Source organism: Epinephelus lanceolatus, chromosome 13, assembly GCF_041903045.1.
Source record: "Epinephelus lanceolatus isolate andai-2023 chromosome 13, ASM4190304v1, whole genome shotgun sequence".
Lineage (NCBI taxonomy): Eukaryota > Metazoa > Chordata > Actinopteri > Perciformes > Serranidae > Epinephelus > Epinephelus lanceolatus.
In genome coordinates, this window is record NC_135746.1 from 30,503,503 (window position 1) to 30,523,436 (window position 19,934).

General features: G+C 40.2%; 2 protein-coding genes across 3 annotated transcripts; one reads left to right on the forward strand and one right to left on the reverse strand.

The window, feature by feature from the left end:
- Positions 1 to 6,498: 6,498 nt before the first annotated feature.
- LOC144466549 (uncharacterized) lies at positions 6,499 to 14,041 on the reverse strand. 2 transcript variants are annotated; one of them, XM_078174016.1, is made up of 7 exons: positions 13,944 to 14,016; positions 13,474 to 13,812; positions 13,071 to 13,331; positions 12,893 to 12,961; positions 11,078 to 11,164; positions 10,956 to 10,984; positions 6,499 to 8,851 (listed from the first exon to the last, which is right to left on the reverse strand). In XM_078174016.1, exons 1-7 carry the CDS (start codon positions 13,999 to 14,001, stop codon positions 8,774 to 8,776), a joined length of 921 nt encoding a protein of 306 aa, XP_078030142.1. In that variant the 5' UTR covers positions 14,002 to 14,016; the 3' UTR covers positions 6,499 to 8,773. The 2 variants fall into 2 exon arrangements, with proteins under 2 accessions (XP_078030142.1, XP_078030143.1); XM_078174017.1 differs by having other exon boundaries at positions 6,501 to 8,851; positions 13,474 to 13,797; positions 13,944 to 14,041.
- Positions 14,042 to 16,599: 2,558 nt separating this feature from the next.
- Positions 16,600 to 18,957, forward strand: LOC117271064 (cilia- and flagella-associated protein 20-like). Its single transcript, XM_033649152.2, has 6 exons — positions 16,600 to 16,826; positions 17,705 to 17,784; positions 17,882 to 17,993; positions 18,146 to 18,334; positions 18,456 to 18,569; positions 18,783 to 18,957. The coding sequence occupies exons 1-6, from the start codon at positions 16,743 to 16,745 to the stop codon at positions 18,786 to 18,788; spliced, it is 585 nt and encodes a 194-aa protein (XP_033505043.1). The 5' UTR covers positions 16,600 to 16,742; the 3' UTR covers positions 18,789 to 18,957.
- The last annotated feature ends 977 nt before the right edge of the window (positions 18,958 to 19,934 follow it).

Below are 19,934 nucleotides of genomic sequence, written 5' to 3' on the forward strand. Positions count from 1 at the left end.
GGACTGGGCTGTGTGAATTCTAAATTATCTATCCCATACTTTTTAGCCCATTCATTTCCTGTCCACCCAAACCCTTTCCTCTGAAACCTGGAATATTCCCAGCACCTTTGTAGAACTTGTGCAGCTGGATTCTTTGCCCCACTTCCTTTAAGCTTGATCCAATAAGCTAATGATACCCTTTCTCTCCGTAACTCCAGAGGCATCTCTCCTGCTTCTATTAACAGAGCATTAATGGGGGTAGTCTCCCGTGCATACACGTAATGCTCTGTACTGTAATCTGTCCAATCTATGTAATGATGTTTGAGCTGCTGCACCATACACTATGCATCCATAGTCAAGTATTGACCTCATGAGTGCCCTATACATGTCAAGAAGAGCCAGAGAAGAGTTTGTCTGCCCCCCAGTCACATCCAGCCACAGCTTTCAGCAAATTAATGACTTTTTTACATTTAGTTTCCATTAACTCAATTTGTTTTTTCCATGAATATTTACTGTCAAGCCATAGGCCCAGATACTTAAATTCAGCCACCCTTTCTAATGGCTGACCATACATTGTTATATTCTCCACCTCAATCTTTCTCTTACTTGTGATCATCATATAGCAGGACTTATTTACTGACATCTTAAAGCCCCATTGATATGACCATCTCTCTACTTCCTCAACTGCTCTCTTTATTTTTTCCATCACATGAGAAACATTTCTCCCTCTCATCCAGATGGCCCCATCATCGGCATACAAAGCTGATCTAATACCTCCTTCTACATTTGTAAAAATATCATTTATCATTATGTTGAACAACACTGGGCTAATTGCACTCCCTTGTGGGGTACCGTTTTCCACTTTAAACTCTTTTGAAAGTTCTGCCCCAACTTTCACTCTTATTCTCCTGTCTGACAGAAAGCTCATTATCCAATTATACATTCTTCCATTAATGCCCATTTGATTTAACTTAATAAGTAAACCTTCCCTCCACATTGAATCATATGCTTTTTCTATGTCGAAAAATACAATTACCATTGTTTCTTTCATGTTTAATGCTTTTTCAATATCATTACTTACCCTAACTAGTGCTTCTGTAGTGGATTGACTCTTTCTAAACCCACACTGAAGGTCACCTCATCGGCTATGGAGTCATATTACAGCTACAGTAAGAGGTCATGTACATCCAGCATGAACACTTCTGTATACAACCTGAGACAACGTAATGCAGTTTAGCATCTAACCAGAAGTCTAGTAGTATTATAGAATATATAAAATACACATTAGAGGGTTTATATGAATACACTAAGTTATATACAGTACAGTAGTAGTAGTACTGTTATACCATTTCATTGAATATTGCTTTTTGCTGAGTGAATTTGATTAGCCATGTTATGCTTTAATGAATAAATGATTAGTGTATGGTTATCACCTTGTGAGTGGGATGGATCTTTATGTGTTTGGTGTTTATAGTCTTTATCAGTCTACAGGCAGAAAAACTGTTTGGCCAAATTAAATACTGCAAGAAATTCTCCTCCTCAGCTTTTTTACATTTCAAACACAACACTTTTTCCATTTGTCACCACAGAGTGAGATCCTTCACAGCATGTGGAGCTCTCTGCTGTCCACTTACACTGTACTGCATAGCCAAAACTATGTAAACACCCAAACATACACACATATGTGATTGTTGACCATCTTACTCCAAAACCATGAATGACATACTGTATGCTGCTGAAACTGCCCCAGCAGACTGAACTCATGTGCTGCATATTTGATTTAAAACAAAGCATGCTCAGTTGTTCCTTTAAGTAGATTTTTGAATATACTTTTACTTAAATAAGGTTTTGAATGCAGGACTTTTAAGTGAAGTATTTTTACAGTGAGGTACTACTGTTACTGAAATGAAGGACCTGAATACTTCTCCCACCGCTGGGTAAAATGCACAAGCACCTGACGTGTGTGAAGTATTGGTGGTGAAGTAAAATTCAGTTTCCACCAGAACAATATCTGTCAGAGAACACACACTAGCTCATATACCAATTCATATTAGAAGATCTTGATTATCTTAGTAGATTTACTTTAACATCACAATGTTTAGCATGAAGATATATGGTTTTGGTGGTCAGGGAGGTTGTTGGATGTGAAAGTTTGAAGACAGCATCCAGGATGAACAGTTCAGTTGTAATCTTTCTGAACTCGACTGATAAAGTCAACGCTGATGTTGAATGAGGAATAGCTCTGAGAAACACGCATGTAACAGTTTTCCTGTGCCACCCTTTATCAGTGACGAGGTGTTGGAGAGGGAGCTGTCACGTCATGGTCAGATTGTGTCCGCAGTGAAAATGCTTCTGTCAGGTTGTAAATCAGCCAAATTAAAGCATGTTGTTTCATTTAGGCGATAAGTGTACATGATTCTAAGGAATGACAATGATGAGCTAAATGTTGTAATGGCATTTAAAGTTGATGGTTTTCACAATTTTAGCAGCGACAGAGACAATGAAGTGTTTTGGTTGCAGTCAAGAAGGGCACCTAGTGCGTAGCTGTCCAGGAAAAGTTCGGAAGTCAGAGGCTGGGTCTGCTCAGGGTGCAGAGGGTGCAGAGGATGGGAGTCAGAGCCTGGGTCTGCTCAGGGTGCAGAGGGTGCAGAGGGAGGGAGTCAGAGGCTGGGTCTGCTAAGGGTGCAGAGGATGGGAGTCAGAGGCTGGGTCTGCTGAGGGTACAGAGGGTGCAGAGGGAGGGAGTCAGAGGCTGGGTCTGCTAAGGGTGCAGAGGATGGGAGTCAGAGGCTGGGTCTGCTAAGGGTGCAGAGGATGGGAGTCAGAGGCTGGGTCTGCTGAGGGTGCAGAGGATGTGAGTCAGAGGCTGGGTCTGCTCAGGGTGCAGAGGGTGCAGAGGATGGGAGTCAGAGGCTGGATCTTGCTTCTTGTGTCCATAGGTTTATGAGATCACTAACTGTCACTATTCCCTGGTTTTGATCCCCATCCTTCACATTTTTTATCTGCTTCCATGCATTCCGTTGTTTTACTTTTATCTTTTACATATTATATTGTTCTTAGTTTCATTGTGCAGGATTTGCACTTTTTTTTTTTTTTTTGTATTTGTCTGTTTTTATTTTGTTGTAAAGCACTTTGAGCTGCACCTCCCTGTATGAAAGGTGCTATATAAATAAAGTTTATTATCATTATTATTATTATTATTATTATTATTATTATCACTGTTTGTTAGGAGGAAATGTCTTTATTATGGGGTGAAACCTCAGAGTGCATACTGGCTCTTGGGCCCTAGGCCTTTTTTGGGGTTATTTTACTGCCCTTACTTTTAAGCTCATATCACAGTCATTATAAAGGCTACATGCACATGCTATATCTTGTGTTTTTTCAGGACAGTCTGGGCTATTCAGATTTCCTTCTATGTGCCTGTATTTTATATTAAATTTTATATCAATGAAAAATAATCTGTGTTACTAAATTCTTACATTTTTACATGTATCTCACCATAGCAAGTTGGAAGAAGACATATTCTGCCATATATGAAGAGAGGAGACTCTCTGGAATCTGGCAATATAAGAACCATTATGGTGGGACATTCTGTCACTTCACAGCTGTCCAAAACATGTGGTTTGTGCCAGGCGGACATGATTGCCAGTATTTTTTCATTATTGCAAGAAATTCCACTGACTCATTCACAAGTCAAAAATGTGTTTTATCTGAAAGAAACATGCAATATTTACATCTAAGATAATAGAAAAATAGTAATAATATTATTCCTCACTATATGAAGTGACAAGATCTGTATAATGGATTGTAAGGAAATTCGTCAGGTTTTTATTTTGTAGACAATTAATCTGTATTTATAGCATGATGGGATGACAGCACAATGATGTTTTGGTATCATCGGAAAGCTCCCATCCTGCGCTTTCACATGATATTTGTGTCTCCTTGCTGTGATGAGAAAATCATAGAGAAGAACAGGTGTGAATTTGGACACACTTTGCGTCGTTCGGGCCCATAGGGTTAAAACTGTTTTGATACATGATGGTCACTTTAGAAGATGTTTCAATTTTTTTCTGGAAACAATGGAAATTCAGAAAATCTCAGTTTGTGTCCCTTCAGCAATGGTGGGATCTTGGAAATAAACTAATTCAACAGTTTTGTAATTGATACAATTTCAAGAGGGATACCACAATCAAAGTTAAAGTTAATGGTGGTTTGGGGCGTCAGTGGCTTAGTGGTAGAGCAGGCACCCCATTTACAAGGCTGTTGCCACAGCGGCCCAGGTTCGACTCCAGCCTGTGGCCCTTTGCTGCATGTCAATCCCTCTCTCTCCCCCTTTCATGCTTGTCTGTCCTATACATTAAAGGCCAAAATGCCCCAAAAAATATCTTTAAAAAAAAACAAAAAGTTAATGGTGGTTCAAGTGCTTCTTTTATGGTTAACAGGGATAGTCAGCAAGGTGGTGTAATGTCTGTCATGCTTTACTCCTTAGCCATAGAACCAATGTTATGTCAGATCAGGAAAGAGTTAAGAGGGATAAAAATTAGAGACAACTTTTCACCTTCTCACCTCTCTGCATATGCAGATGACATTATGGTGTCTGTGACAGATTATAGTTATGTCCAAAAGTTAATGCACATCACAGATTGTTTTAGAAAAATCTCATCCTCAAAAGTAAACTGGAATAAGTGTGCTGCTTTGTTAGCAGGTAAATGGTGAGGAAATGAGCCTCAGCTACCTGATGGTTTTAAGTGGTGGAAGAATGAGATCAAATATTTAGGTGTTCACCTAAGTGACCATTTAGAGGTTTATAAAAACTGGGAGGGTCTTGTAGAAAGGATGGAAGGAGGGCTTAAGAAATGGCATTGGCTTGTACCCCAGACATGTACAGAGGGCGTACCCTTATCATTAAAAATCTGGTGGCCTCCACTTTGTGTCACCACCTGGCTGTGGTCGAACCCCCAGCAAATCTGTTGATAAAATTACAGAGCATTATTGTAGACTTCTCTTTTCTTTTTACTATGGGAAAAAGGAGAAAAGGGGTCGCCTTTCCTTTAAGTAGGAAAGACAAAATGGAAAGAGGGCAGAGGTGTAATTCTTTACTAGCTTTCAAGAGCCTGGTTAGAGCACGAGGTCCATTAGAATATAAATATTATGTCAAAATGAAGGACTGGAATGCTTTTGGATGCTTTCTCTCTCTCTCTCTCTCTCTCTCTCTCTCTCTCTCTCTCTCTCTCTCTCTCATAGTAAACTTTCTCTCAGTCAGGCTGAACACCTCTGTTTGTTTGCACAGGGCTCTAACATTTGTCTACATAACATATACAAACATCCAAAATGACAAGAAAACACAGAGAAGTGTAGAAACTCAGGTTGTGTACAGAAGTGTTCATGTTGGATGTACATGAGCTCTTACTGTAGCTGTAATATGACTCCATAGCTGATGAGGTGACCTTAAACTGCTCTGTGTGGACATATGGAGTGTGTAGACACACAGTGAAGTGGCTGTATGTGGGTAAAGACAGAGACATGAAGACATCAGCCCCTGACTGCTGGGGTCACTGTGGCTTCTTTGTACAGTACTTCTGTTTTCTACACATTACCACTTCCTCAAACATTCACAGTGACACAGTGAGCATATGAGAAACATTTCACACATCTTAAACGTCCAGCTAGTCGTCTCTGCAGTGTCACATTCTGCCTCTCTGTCCCTGCAGCCACATTCCCATTTCCTCAAACCTGTTCACAGTGACACAGTGAGCATAAAGCATGAAAAAAACCTCCAAACTACAGATGAAGTTTTGATGTCAAACACACTCAACCATCACTTTTTTCCCACTGTTTTTTGTATTAACATAACAGCTTGAACTGTACTCCCTGTATGTTTAATTAGAGCTGCACGGTATGCAAAATATTGCGATTATTTTTACAGATAGATAAAAGTCACAATTTTAGTGTGAGTGGTAATCTTTGTATTACATCTTCACTGAGAGAATATAAAAATAATGCTGATGGCATTTTTCCTGGGGCCTGTATCAAACAAGCATGTTTCCTTTCATCTGGAATATGATTTCTGGCCTGGGCATCTCTGTAGCACCACATTGCTTCATTTATGTTGTTGACACATTGACAGGCGAAGATACTGTCCACTATACTAACGAGGAATGCTGCCTGATCATTTTTAACACATTAATGCGCAGGTGACATTGTTCCAGCAGGAACACACAGAGATATACAGGAAAACATTTGCGTTGGTAGACCAAAGGTGTGGAATGTGGATAATTAAGCAATATCACACTCGAGGGTGTGATGTTGTACTGTATATTGCCACGGCTGTGATTCGGTCATAGGCAAAGACGATTACAGCCGCTTATCAATAATGAATCAATCTCAGTATCTGGGTTATGAATTCTCCATACAGGGATCTTAGTTCCTGCTAAAAAGAGATATAAACAGACAAAGACTTGACGATAAATGCAGATTTATTTAAGCTAAATGTGTAACAACTGAGTCAATGAATAGCAAAAGATAATGATATGAAATAACACAAAATCAACATGAGAGGTAACACTCGTGTGAGTTATTTAGTTTGGCAATAGTGAGAGTATGTGGCTATAGATAAATTGGGAACGCAGGGATGCGCAAAACCATTTACCTAAGGAAATCTAACTACTAACAACCAGAATAATTAAGCTTCCTATTCGACATCACTCTCTTACCACACAGCGGCGGCCTGGAGTTAGAGAAATTATTTTCCTACTTTCTTAGCAGCGTTGATTCAGGCGGACGTTTCTTTCCGAGGGCCCCCAGACTGTCACTTGGCAGCTCCCGCACTTCCCAGCAGAATGAAACTGGCTGGAACACAGTGGTGGAGGAGTGGTTGAGCCTGACGGCGGCATCCCTTGGGTGACCTTCAAACGTTGGTTCTCTTAAGCTGCAGAAAGTCTCTGGGTTTGGCAACAGAACCACTGTGACAAGCGGCTGGCACCTGCTGGCTCCGATGAATCTGGTGTGAAGAGGCCGATCGAACAGGCGCTTGTCTACTTTGTTATGATTACTCACTTATAATAAAGTTGAAAACAATCTTGTTGGCTGTTCCATCTTGTTATCAAAGTTACTATTAACGCGCATAAGGATGTCGAAATCGCACTTAAAGTATGTTACTGAAGGCACTGGAGGTAAAAGAAAAACTGGATAAGTAAAACTTAAAAGTTTAAAATACTTCGACTGTGAGCAAGAAAGAGTTACATTGAACTGAGTTTAAGAGCGTAAGAAAAACGTAACAACAAGAGAAACAAAAGAAAGAAAAAGAAGAGTAGAGAAGATGAGAAGTGAAAAAAGGGAAGATGAGACAAAAAAACGAAGAGCGAGAAGCACAGAGGCCACTTGTTTTTATCCCGCAAAAGTGGGCAGGTTTGTCAAAGCGGGCTCTTAGTTGTAAACAGGCTTATTATTCTATTTTGGAGGAAACTTAATGCTTCTATTATACGAGATCATATACTTTAACATGTTATGCGCGATAGACACATACTCTTCCCATTATGGTCAAAATCGGTTCTTAACATCCATTTAAAGTTAATGCAATTATTAGACCGCGTGTATCAGCAAAGTGCACGTATAAACTGTTACACACACTCTAGACTAACCTATAGTTTTAATATATAATGAAAGAAAACAAAATGAAGAAGCACATATTCATGAAAACAAGTTGATTAATAAACCCAACTATATTTTAACTTATATAATATGGGGCTCCTTGAGAAAACCCACTTTGACTAACGTCACAAGATGGCAGTATGGCTCCATGTTAAATGAGGGATTAAAAATCTAAAATCGCAATTTCCTTATATTTTGTTTTACAAGATTAAAAATAAAAACATCATTCAACTAACAAAAAACGATTATGCACATTTACAACATTACAACATGGACAAAAAGTATAATTTTACTTCCCACAGACATGCCAAGTTCGTTACCACAGAAACTTTGAGAGAGGGGAGGGATGTGATTCCCCGGGGTGACAGAAATGGACAGGATGTGGTTGAGAAAAGAGGCATTGTCTTAAGACCCTAGCTGGGTGTTAATCAAGTGAGTTGCCCCCAGGGTGGATCCTTTTAAGAGACATCTGAAACTTTGGGGGGATCTCAAGTGAACTTTTTACCTCTTTTTGGCCTAAGGATGGCTGAAAGAAGTGTTTGTCGAGACTGGGGGTGATTCCGGGGTTGAGTACTAAACATTTGAACCTCCAGTGGTCTCTCGTTGATCTGTCCAAACAAGTCCAAAAGGGAGGTGTCTGTCCTACAATGTAACAGGCAGAGCTAGGCATGGTGTCCCAGAACATCAACAACCAACACAGCCAGGGTACCTTGCACATCGTATCTCAATGTGGGTAGTCCACGACCTAAACGTCGATATGTGACGTTTGGTCAGAGTGAGAATGTGTTGACACTTCATGACACCTGCCTATAAAGTCTTTCCTCCTTAGCTGAGATGCTGATCACCACTTCCATCATCCAATAAAGTTTGCTGCTTGTATTACATGCAGATGTATGCAAGTGTGGCCTGGATGTTTGAGCTCTGTTCAGTCAGTTCATGAGGCCAGGGCTTTACAAGGCTTAAGAGTTAGGGTCGTTGCCTTCTTGGCCCTGCCGCAGGCTTCAGGTCATATCAGCTGTTGCTAACATTAATTCTGTGAGAAACTTGCCAGCATACCAAAATGAAGCTAGGCTAAAACGCTTGCTGCAAGCCAGTGTCTGTACTTGGTCAAAAAAAGAGCACAATATAAAGCAGTCCATTTTGATCAGTGGAGTCTGACAGAGGCATCAAGGTCTCCCAGATTTTCATAGATAACTGTACCATCATTTTCAATGTTGTGTACCTGTGAAGAAAAAATAACACAACATATTTGAGATTCTGAGTCAGGAGCTCCAAAGAAACACCTGAGGTTTTTACTGTAGTACTTTGCTCAAGGGAACCTCAGTGATTGGAGCCATTTTGTTTTGTTTTGTTTTTCATTGGAAGTGTGTGTGTGTGTGTGTGTGTGTGTGTGTGTGTGTGTAATGTGAATGCTAATATAGTAAATAGTTCATCAAACAGTGTCCTGTCAGATTTTCAAAACACATCAGTAGTTCTGCTCTGGTTGTGCTGTCCTCTTTATCTTAAGTTTATATTACTTTGTTCAGAGGTTTTAACACAACTCATTTGTGATGTGCCAGTGATGTTGATTGGTCCATCCAGCACTTTGGTCCCGACTAAAATATCTTAACAACAGTGGGATGTTTTGCCATGAAACGTTGTACAGATATTCATGCTCCCCAGAGGACTGATGATGCCCTGAAATTTCCTCAGGTCAGAATTTGAATATGTTCAATCCTTTAGTTTATGAACAAATCCATGCAAAACTACTGCAACCCAATCATGAAAAAAATATTTTTGTTGACTGTTTTTGTAAAAACCTCAGAAACGTAGTATTTGTACTTTATTTTGTAGCAGATACATTAAAAGTTTATGTGTCTCAATAACGCTGTGGTAAAGGCCTGGTTAGGTTTAGGCACAAAAATTTGGTCAGAGAATGCTAATGTTTTCACTCAAAGCACAAAAGCTGCAAGTAAAGTAGGGTCAGGTCAGTGAAAAGTTCCACTGGGAAACACTGCGATCTGTCAGTGAAAAACACCCAGGTTCAGTGGCTCAAACACGGCTGGAAAATGCCACAAAGTCTTGAAATCACAATGTCTTGGTACCACAAATGCTGAAAAAAACACCATGAAAGTCAACCCAGTCTCACTCTGAATTTGTCGAAATCCGGTGCTTGGGCAGTGACTTGCAGCATCAGACACGGACAAAAAAAGCCATCCTTCAACACTAGCATGATATGCGGCCAGTCGCTGTAATAGTTTAATGGAGCCCGGCAGCGTCATGGGGAAATCCGGCGGTAAAAAAAGTAAAGTTAAGGCAGCAAAAGTTCAACTTTGGCAGGCTGACGGAGCGGTAGTGGATGGGTCCAACAAATGCTGACTTTCACCCGGGTGAGCAGTGTCCTGTAAGATTCTAAAGCCAAACCCTGTTGTTTTCCTAAATCTAACCAGGTGATTTTGTTGCCTAAACCCAACCATGTGCGTTCGTTGCTGAAGGAAAAAAACTTCAATTCAAGATGTTGTACCGACGTTGTGTGTTTAACATACAGAACCTGAGTCGGCGTCACAGAATGTCAACATCCAACACACTCAGGGTACCTTGCACATCGTATCTGGATGTGGAAAGTCCATGACCAAATGTCAATAAGTGACAAGGTCGAATTGAAAATGTGTTGGAAAGGCTGGCACTGGAAAACGCCTAAACATCATCACCTAGGGAGCATGCTATTCACCATCCACTCCACCTCCCAATAACAAAAGTCAGCTTATACATTAGGTCATTTTGGAATCGTTGATATGATACGTATGTGAGTTGTTAGTGGTTTGCATAAATGTATAATGCAGATGTTTTCATCTGGTGACTGGGCTGACTACCAACAATCCTCCCAGCCTCAGCTGTACTTCGTGTTAATTAGCAAATGTTAGCATGTTAACACTTAACCAATATTATAAGTGTGGTAGACACTGATGAAAACACTGATGATAAACCTTCACATAATCCTTAAAACTATTTTGTAATAGTATCATTCACCTCGCTTAAAGGACCTGAAAATGTATTTTTTCACTCAGCTGCTAATGATGAGTGATGGGATGTTACATGAGCACACGGTTTTCGGTATGTTTTCTATGTTCTCTTCTTACTGGTTTGAAGTTGACAGGACTCTATTTTGGTGCACCAATCTGTGTCTACCAACCTTTAATTAATAGATAACAGTTGGTGGGTTGTCTGTTCACAGTTTTATTTGCTTTACAATAAAAGAGAGTTTCTCATCAGCCAGCGGGCATTTACGATTATCGTATTAAGCTTCAACTAAAGAATCACAAATAATTGTTAGTTTTAAAACTCACCTGATTTTCACCCATTTGTGTTTTGTTCCCTGAAAAGACAAAGAGCTGACTTAAGCTTCCACAGGGAAAATCCAGATATATTGAAACCCCTGTCTTAAAGTTTAACCACTGGATACTCTCACCTTTAGTTTTTGTCCGTATGTTAACAGCCACAACAGTTATTATCAGTGCTGCTAAACACACACACACAATGGTGTATCTCCACCAGTCTGAAAAGATAATAAAAACATTTTAGTTGCAGCTTTCTGTTCTCTTTGAAACCCTGAAGCTGTGCTTTTTAAAAAAGTATTGAAATATTCCTTTAAAAATAAATAAAGACATTAATAAACAAAACAATTTATGTTGGTGCTAAAGTGGCATCCATTAGTAATGCATCATTAGGAGACTTTGATACTTTCAAAGCACACAGAGAGAGTTTATAGAGTTACAGTTGCATGCAAAAGTTTGGGCATCAAAATGATGATTTACTGTGACTAGCTAAGTGAGTAAAAGATGACCTGATTTCCAAAAGGCAAAAAGTTAAAGATAACACATTTCTTTATTATTTTAAGCAAGATTGCTTTTTAATTTTAAAATAACAAAAAAGGAAAAGGGACCTGAAGCAGAAGTTTGGGCACCCTGCATGGTCAGTGCTTACTTCTAAACACATTTTGTAGCCAGCTAAGAGTGTTTTAGTTCTTGTTTGGAGGATTTTCACCCATTCTTCCTGCAAAAGGTTTCTAGCTCTGCGAGATTCTTGGACAGTCTTGCATGTATTGCTCTTTTGAGGTCTATCTACAGACTTTTAATGAGGTTTATGTCGGGGGACTGTGGCGGCCATGGCAAAACCTTTCACTTGTGTTTAGGATCATTGTCCTATTGTAGAAGCCATCCTCTCTTCATCTTCAGCTTTTTTCAGATGGTGTGATGTTTGTCTCCAGAGTTTGCTGAAATTTACCTGAATACATTTTTCCCTCTACCTGTGAAGTGTTCCCCGTGCCACTGGCTGCAGCACAAGCCCAAAGCACGATTGAATAACCCCAGTGTTTAACAGTCAGACAAATGCTCTTTTCACAAAATTCTGCACCCTTTCACATACCTTTGCTCATTGCATCCAAAAAGTTCTATTCTAACTTCATCAGTCCACAGGACTGGTTTCCAAAAAGCATCAGGCTTATTTAAATGTTCCTCTGCAAACTTCTGATGCTGAATTTTATGGTGAGGACACAGGAAAGGTTTTCTTCCACGAAGGTCATATTTGTACAGGTGTCACTGCACAGTAGAACAGTGCACCACCGCTCCAGAGTCTGATAGATCTTCCTGCAGGTCTTTTGCAGTCAAACAGGTTTTGATTTGCCTGTCTAACAATCCTACGAGCAGCTCTCTCGGAAAGTTTTCTTGGTCTTTCAGACCTTAACTTGACCACTACAGTTCCTATTAACCGCCATTTCTTAATTACACCACAAACTAAGGAAACAGCTAGCTAAAAACACTTCTGCTATCTTCTGCTAACCTTCTCCTGCTTTGGGGACATCAGTTATATTAGTTCTCAGAGTGTTAGGCAGCTGTTCAGAGGAGCCCATGGTTGCTGATTGTTGGGACAAGGGACTGAAATTTGCATTAGCTGGCCTTTCCTAACAATGACTGTTAACAAACCAAAGCCCAACAAGCTAACTATGGTCTGAGACCCTGTTAAAAGTTGTCTCAGAGCTTAAATGTCTCAGGGTGCCCAAACGTTTGCATGGTGCTCCTTTCCTTTTTTCACTTTCAAATAGTACAAAACAAAAATAATACACGAAGCTTGCTTAAAATGTTGAAATGCATGCTCCATCTTTAATTTAATGCCTTTTTGAGATCGGTTTCTATTCTACTTACTTAACTACTCACAGTAAATGAAATTGTGACTATGGGTGCCCAAACTTTTGCATGCCATTGTATGCTACATGTTCAATCACTACCTTGTGGTGATCTTGTGTCGTCTGCTTTTGTGCCGTTTTCAATTGTTCCCATTGTTGTTGCAGCTTCACCTGAACAAATACAATAATGCAAGGTATCAACCTCATGTACATTTGCAGTGACTAAAAGAGAAAGATATAAACGTTTAAATAAAATGAGAGTTTAAACATCTCATCTCACCTGAGGACTGGCGGCTGAAGGTGAACTGCTTCACTCTCCCAGTGAAAATATCAACTGTTTCACACACAAACAATCCATAACTTGATGTGTCAGTGTCGGGAGAGTTCATAAAGGTAAGACTGGACGCGCAGTAAGACTGTGACGTCTTTACATCTCTGATATCGTTACTGTTAAACAGCCAGTTCATTCTCTGTGTACACCATCCGTATGTTGACACAGAGCAGGAGAGTGTCACGTTATCGTTGTCCTTATCTTCCTCCACTGGTGAAGATGGAGATATTGTGAGAGAAAGACAACAAGAGTAAAATGAACTTCATCACTGTAATCATAATTATTGTAATGTTTCAGTATATTGTTCTAACAAGACAGTTTGAGCTGAAAACATTATGATGGAAATACTCACTGGTAACAACAGACAGATAAACCTGAGCATCTTCACCATGTTGTCGTCCTGATCTGAACTGTCTGCAGCTGTAACGTCCAACATCCTCATGTGTGACCTTCTTTATAACCAGAGAACAGTCTGCTGTAACACTCAGTCGCTCTGATTTGGCGTTTTCAACAATCCGTCCAAGGTTAACCAGCTCCACCGATGGTGTGTTTCCGGCACCACTGAAGAGCCAGTTTGTATTTTCACATTCATTCTGGTTGTGTGTCACATTTTCACAAGGCAAAGTGACATCATCTCCGTCTCTGACAATGAAGGCAGAGTACTGTCCATTTATAGCTGTGAAAGAAGTGACTGAGAAATAAGAGCACAACTATTCACAGCGTGAAATTTAAGCAAGGACAAACCAACCACAGCGTTCTAAAAAACATGAGGGTTAACTAAATGTCATATCTACTGTGTTACACTTTAAAATATTGTCTCACCTGTCAAATGAAGCAGCATAAGGAATGAAGACATTTGAGTCCACCTGAAACCAGACATTCTGCTCTCTCTCTGTCAGCGTCTGATGAACGACTGTTTCCTCATATAGAAATACTTCTGTTTTTATGATGAAAAGTAGGCGTCACTTGCTGATTACTTAACTTGGATGTTTTTTTGTTTGTTTTTTGTACATGAAAGAGAAAATGCTTTTGAATAACGGCTTCATTAAGAGATTTAACAAACAACATGATAAAAGCATATGAAGAACTCACCATAACAGAAAACAGTGTAACACTGAACCAAGCCGGACCAACTAGAACTAAGCCTCAATGAGGTGAATGAGCTGTCAGTTTCTTTACATTTCTTCTTCATTTTCTTCTGACCCTGTATGTTATGATGAAATAAGCACAGGAACTTACAGTTCCTCTAATAATTGTCATTTTTTTGTTCCCTTTTCAAAAGACAAGTGTGTCCACTTCTCATTTGCTTTTCTTTTGAAGCTCATAATAGGTCCTGTTTCAGAAAATAGGGTATTTCAAATTTTGACGAGTGGGTGTTGGACTGAGCAGCACTGATGATAGACAGGACAGCTTAGAATGAACTTAAATGCACTGCTTTGATAAACACAGAGTGAACAGGGGTTCAGAACCTTCTAAGAAGCAGGTCCAGCCAAACAATCTGGCAACAAGTGTCTGTAATGCTGGGGTCTTTATAGTGGCAGTGAGTAATGAGGTACAGGTGAGTGGAGCTGGCTTGTTGAGGAGGGTATGGTGGACCAGCAGGAGTGGGAAATGTGTGGACAGGAGATAGGCTGGCAAGTAGGTGTGGTAGATAGGCGGGGTGAGTGGAAAACTACTGCGTGAGCTGAGATGAGGTTTTGTTACTGCCACAGTATAATACAACAGTCACACACACACACACACACACACACACACACACACAGATAGTGGACTTATGTTGGGACATCAGGCAGGAACAGTCAGTCCACTATGATCTCATAATGATAGGATTTTACTGTTGTAGCTGGCTGAAGTGGAGCTCATTTTGAACTATTAACTAATGATTATTTTTATTATGGATGAATCTGCTGATTACTTTCTCCATTATTTGACTGATTGTTTGGTTTGTGAAGCGGCACGGTGTGTAGTGGTTAGCACTGTTGCATCATAGCAAGAGGGTTTTTGGTTCGATCCCGGGTGCGGGAGCCCCTCTGTGCGGAGTTTGCATGTTCTCCCTGTGTCACTGTGGGTTTTCTCCAGGTACTCCGGTTTCCTCCCACAGTCCAAAGACATGCAGGTTAATTGGTGACTCTAAATTGGCCGTAGGTGTGAATCCGAGTGAGAATGGTTGTCTGTCTCTTCATGTCAGCCCTGTGATAGTCTGGTGACCTGTTCAGGGTGTACCCTGCCTCTCGCCCAATGTAAGCTGCAATAGGCTCCAGCCCCCCGCGACCCTCAAGAGGATAAGCAGTTAGAAAATTGGTGGATGGATGTTTGGTTTGTAAAAATTCTGGAAATTGTGACAGTGGCAAATTTATTTTCTGTCAATACTGACTCATAGTTTCAGCTGCACTTGCACATTTTCATGTGTTTGGAGTGCAAAATCTTAATTTGTAAAGTGACTAGTAACTAACGCCCTCAGATATATGTAGTGTAGTAGAGGTAGACGATGGCATGAGAAGAAAAGACTCAGAGTAAATGTGTTTACTTACATTCCTCCACTGGGTGCAGTTTATGTTTTATATTATCTTTATAAGTTTGTGAGTATGATTTGACGTGTGACTTGCTTGACCTGAGCAATGACTTGACTCCACTTGCTTGGCTTATAGCAAGGACTTGACTTGCTTGATTTTCACCACAGTGACTTGGGACTTGCTTGAGACTTGAAGGTTATGATTTGAGACTTGCTTATGACTTGCACGTGTGACTTACTCCCACCTCTGGCAATTATAAAAGAATGGTTATAGATGTCAAAGAGCTGAACTATTGCTGTATCGATGAAGTTCTTGTGACCTGTTTAAAGTTTGAATGAAGTCTCTAGCTGCACGTATGCGGAAGCAGTGGCAATTCAAAGTGGACTGGGCTGAAGAGGAGTTGAAGATTTTCCCAATAGAAATGAATGGCAAAAAAGTTGAAAACAGCTTCTATCACAATAAAGTAGAAATAGCAGAAATATGAAAATATAAAGTAGAAATGTCCACAACAAGCCGGACATTTTGATAGTTGAATGGTTCCTGTAGCACAAAGTATGCAGGAGGAGTAATGAATTGAAAAATGGCAGAAACTGTGCTGAAATAATAAGAATAAAGTTTTGAGAAATATATGTGTGGATGTAGAAGTGTCCACACTAATAACATATATAGTTTAAATGTGTTGAATATCAGTATAATATTAATATAAAGCAGGTCATTAACAGAAAACCCACAGAACGCATTGCTCAGGTTTTTGGTTGCCACGGCGACCGGGGTGCGTCACCATTTAAGAACCGGCGTGAACACCGCCAAGAGATTGAGTTCCCCTAGCAACACCAAAATAACGAAGAAATTACCACTACTTTCTTTTTCTTTTTACGTGCTCTCGGAAAAAAGGGTTTGGCAATATCATACACGACTAATATTAATTTTATCGAACCGAAACGTTTTAATCTCCGACAGCGGAACTGTTTAGTTTGTACCACACGGAAGCGGTAGCGTTGGAAACGGGAAACAAATCTGTAAACAAACGTAACGCTCGTTGGCTAGCAACAGCTTCATGTAGGCGTAAACACATTTGCAAAAGGACTGTGGACCAGGAGCAGAGAAGATGTTTAAGAACACGTTTCAAAGCGGATTCTTGTCTATTTTGTACAGCATTGGCAGCAAACCGCTTCAGATATGGGATAAAAAGGTGAGCAGCAGTTCAGACTGAGTGCTGTGAGGCTCATTGAGCTTCCTTAGCTAGCCGTGGTAAAGCTGGCAAGCGTTGGAGCTCAACGGTTAATAACATTTAAACTGTCATATCTGTTGCAGTGTGTTTTGGATACGTCGTCACACATGTCAGTTTTACACGTCGGGTAAACCTGCAACAGCAAAAGACAAATAGATGAACTCGATAGAGGTTTACTTAGATAGAAAAAAAAATATAAAGATTTAATTATTAGGCCAACTCTCAACGGCGTTGATAAAATATGGAAATTTGTACCACCATGATGTTGTCAATTTACACAAAATGATGAATTAAGAAAGCTCCTAGTTCTCACAGAATGCAACATGTAACTACAGCAGGATAAAAGGTGGGCTGAAAGGTGCTTTTGCCAAGCAGCAGTTACTAGTAACAAAGAGGGTCATAATTTATTTAAGACAGTTTGAGGTTAGCTAATTTACAGCACTTTTAATATGTAGAAAGTCCTGACAATATTTGCTGACTTCATGCTGACTGACTGCTCCCACATCTTAATTATAGCCTGACTAATGAAGGATTTAAGAGGCCAATACCAGTGTTAATATTTGAGAGATGGATACATATGAACAGCTGAAAGTAATTGGTAACATGATTTTTGATAAGGACTCCTAAAATGTGTGTAGACAACTCTCAAAAACTCTCAGGTTTGCAAACAAACATTATGTAATGGTAATGTTGTTTCTAAATTACCTTAAACATATCTTTGGCTTTGCTGCACATCAATATGGATATATCTGCAATGGACTAATATCTGTGACGTGAGAGTTACAGCTTGAGTTCTCGATATAAACTTGAAGAAAAGCAATATGTCTGTGTCTTCACAGGTGAGGAATGGTCACATCAAGAGGATCACAGACAATGACATCCACTCATCGGTGTTGGAGGTAGAGGGGACAAATGTCAGGTGAGTTTGTGTTTGTTTAACTTTATCTTCCGCTCATTGAAGCTCTACTCACTGTCACCTGCACCCCTCATCTTGCTATTTCTTCTACTCCTTGCAGCACCACGTATATAACATGTCCCCCAGACCCAAAGAAGACACTGGGCATCAAGCTTCCTTTCCTGGTCATGATCATCAAAAATCTCAAGAAGTACTTCACCTTCGAAGTCCAGGTAGGGAAGGCAGTCCTGCAGATACAGTCCCCCCTTCCATGTGTTGTTGGCACCAACATGTACTCATGCATATGTGAGCACAACATACAGCACATGTGTGTGTTAGGATTCATGGTCACTCACACTTTCTCCCCATCTTTTACAACTTCTAGGTGTTAGATGATAAAAATGTTCGTCGGCGGTTTCGGGCGAGTAACTATCAGAGCACGACACGAGTGAATCCGTTTATCTGCACTATGCCTATGAGGCTGGATGATGGCTGGAACCAGATTCAGTTCAACCTGTCAGACTTCACCAGGAGGGCCTACGGGACCAATTACATTGAGACACTTCGGGTACAGGTCAGTCAACAGAGACGGACAATGAACCAGCTGTCTCCGGATACAACTGACTCTAGCGTGACTGTAGAATCCCCACTGTATCCTCTTTCTGTTGCTAATGTCTGACCTGCTTTCCTCTCAGATCCACGCTAACTGTCGAATAAGGAGAGTGTATTTCTCAGACAGACTGTACTCTGAGGACGAGCTCCCAGCGGAGTTTAAACTCTACCTGCCTGTCCAGAACCAGAAAGCCAAGGTGAAACACACACACAAACAAACAAACAAACAAACAAACAAACAAACACATAACACACCTAATTGCATTTGCATGTTACAGTAATATTATATATGGGAATATTTTATCTTCATGATAACAACTATGAGTCAAACAAGCAGATTAGAAAGTGGATATTTGGACTTCTAGACATTTGTCTTAACACTTGTCCATTTGTGTGTTTGTGTCTTGCAGCAGTAAAGATCGTCCCCCTGCACTGTTCCCCAGATCTGATGTGGAGCTGTAAGATTTCCCTGCGTGTAGACTCATGATGACATTTAATAATATAATATTATTATAATTTTGGAAGTTTTAGTTCCGAGTGCTCTCTTGTGTTGCTCTCTGCACAATAAAATTTTTTATGGACTCATCTGTCCGCATGGTTAATGCATGCTGTAGTTGTTGAAAGGTGATGGTATCAGTTAAGAAAACTACATGGCAGGGGCGTCGGTAGCATAGTGGATAGTGCCGGCGCCCCACGTCCAGAAGTGATGCCTCACTGCAGTGGTCGCAGGTTCAACTCTGGCTTGCAACCCTTTGCTGCATGTCAACCCCCACTCTCTCTCTCACCCCATTTCTATCTGCCCTGTCCATTAAAGGCAAAAAGCCCCAAAAAATAATCTTTAAAAAACAAAACAAAAAAAGAAAACTACATGGCAGACATCTTAGGAATTTAAGGGCCCAGTTCTTGCTCTTAAAAATACAAAGAAATGTAGACAAGTATATTCATCAAATATAAATAATCTTTATCAAATGACACAAAAAATTTGAAGTGAATGGCTATGAAAATGATTTGCATTGCCAAAACATTTCATTTTTGCTTCACTTTGGATTTCTGTTTATAGTATGTATAATGGCTTCCTTTGTCACTATCTGCGCATACTGGTCTGAAGGGCTTGTATGTGTGCCAGTTTAGGCTATAGGTGCTGGTGTAAGTGCACAAACACAGCAAAAATGTCCAAACATTTGCTTTTCTTTGTGCTGATTTATTATATACAGCCAAGGCAAAGTATAGACTGTTTTACCCAATACTCAATACATAATAACAAGTTTAAATAATAACTTAGGAGGAACAATACTCTGACCTGAGGCGTTGGCACGCCATGGCATGGTCAAAAACCGTATGGCTTCCCCGGCGTGCGCACCTGCGCTGATTAACCCACCTGACTATAGAGACAGAAAACCACAAGCCTGAACAGATACTGCCACCTACTGGCTCAAACATGCACAACACCCACAAGCAAACAGAAAATGAACAACCTGGCTCCTATACACCGGCCCCTAATTGTTAATGGTGTGCAAGCATAACAATTCAAACAAACAAACAAAAGGAGCCAAATGTTCTTC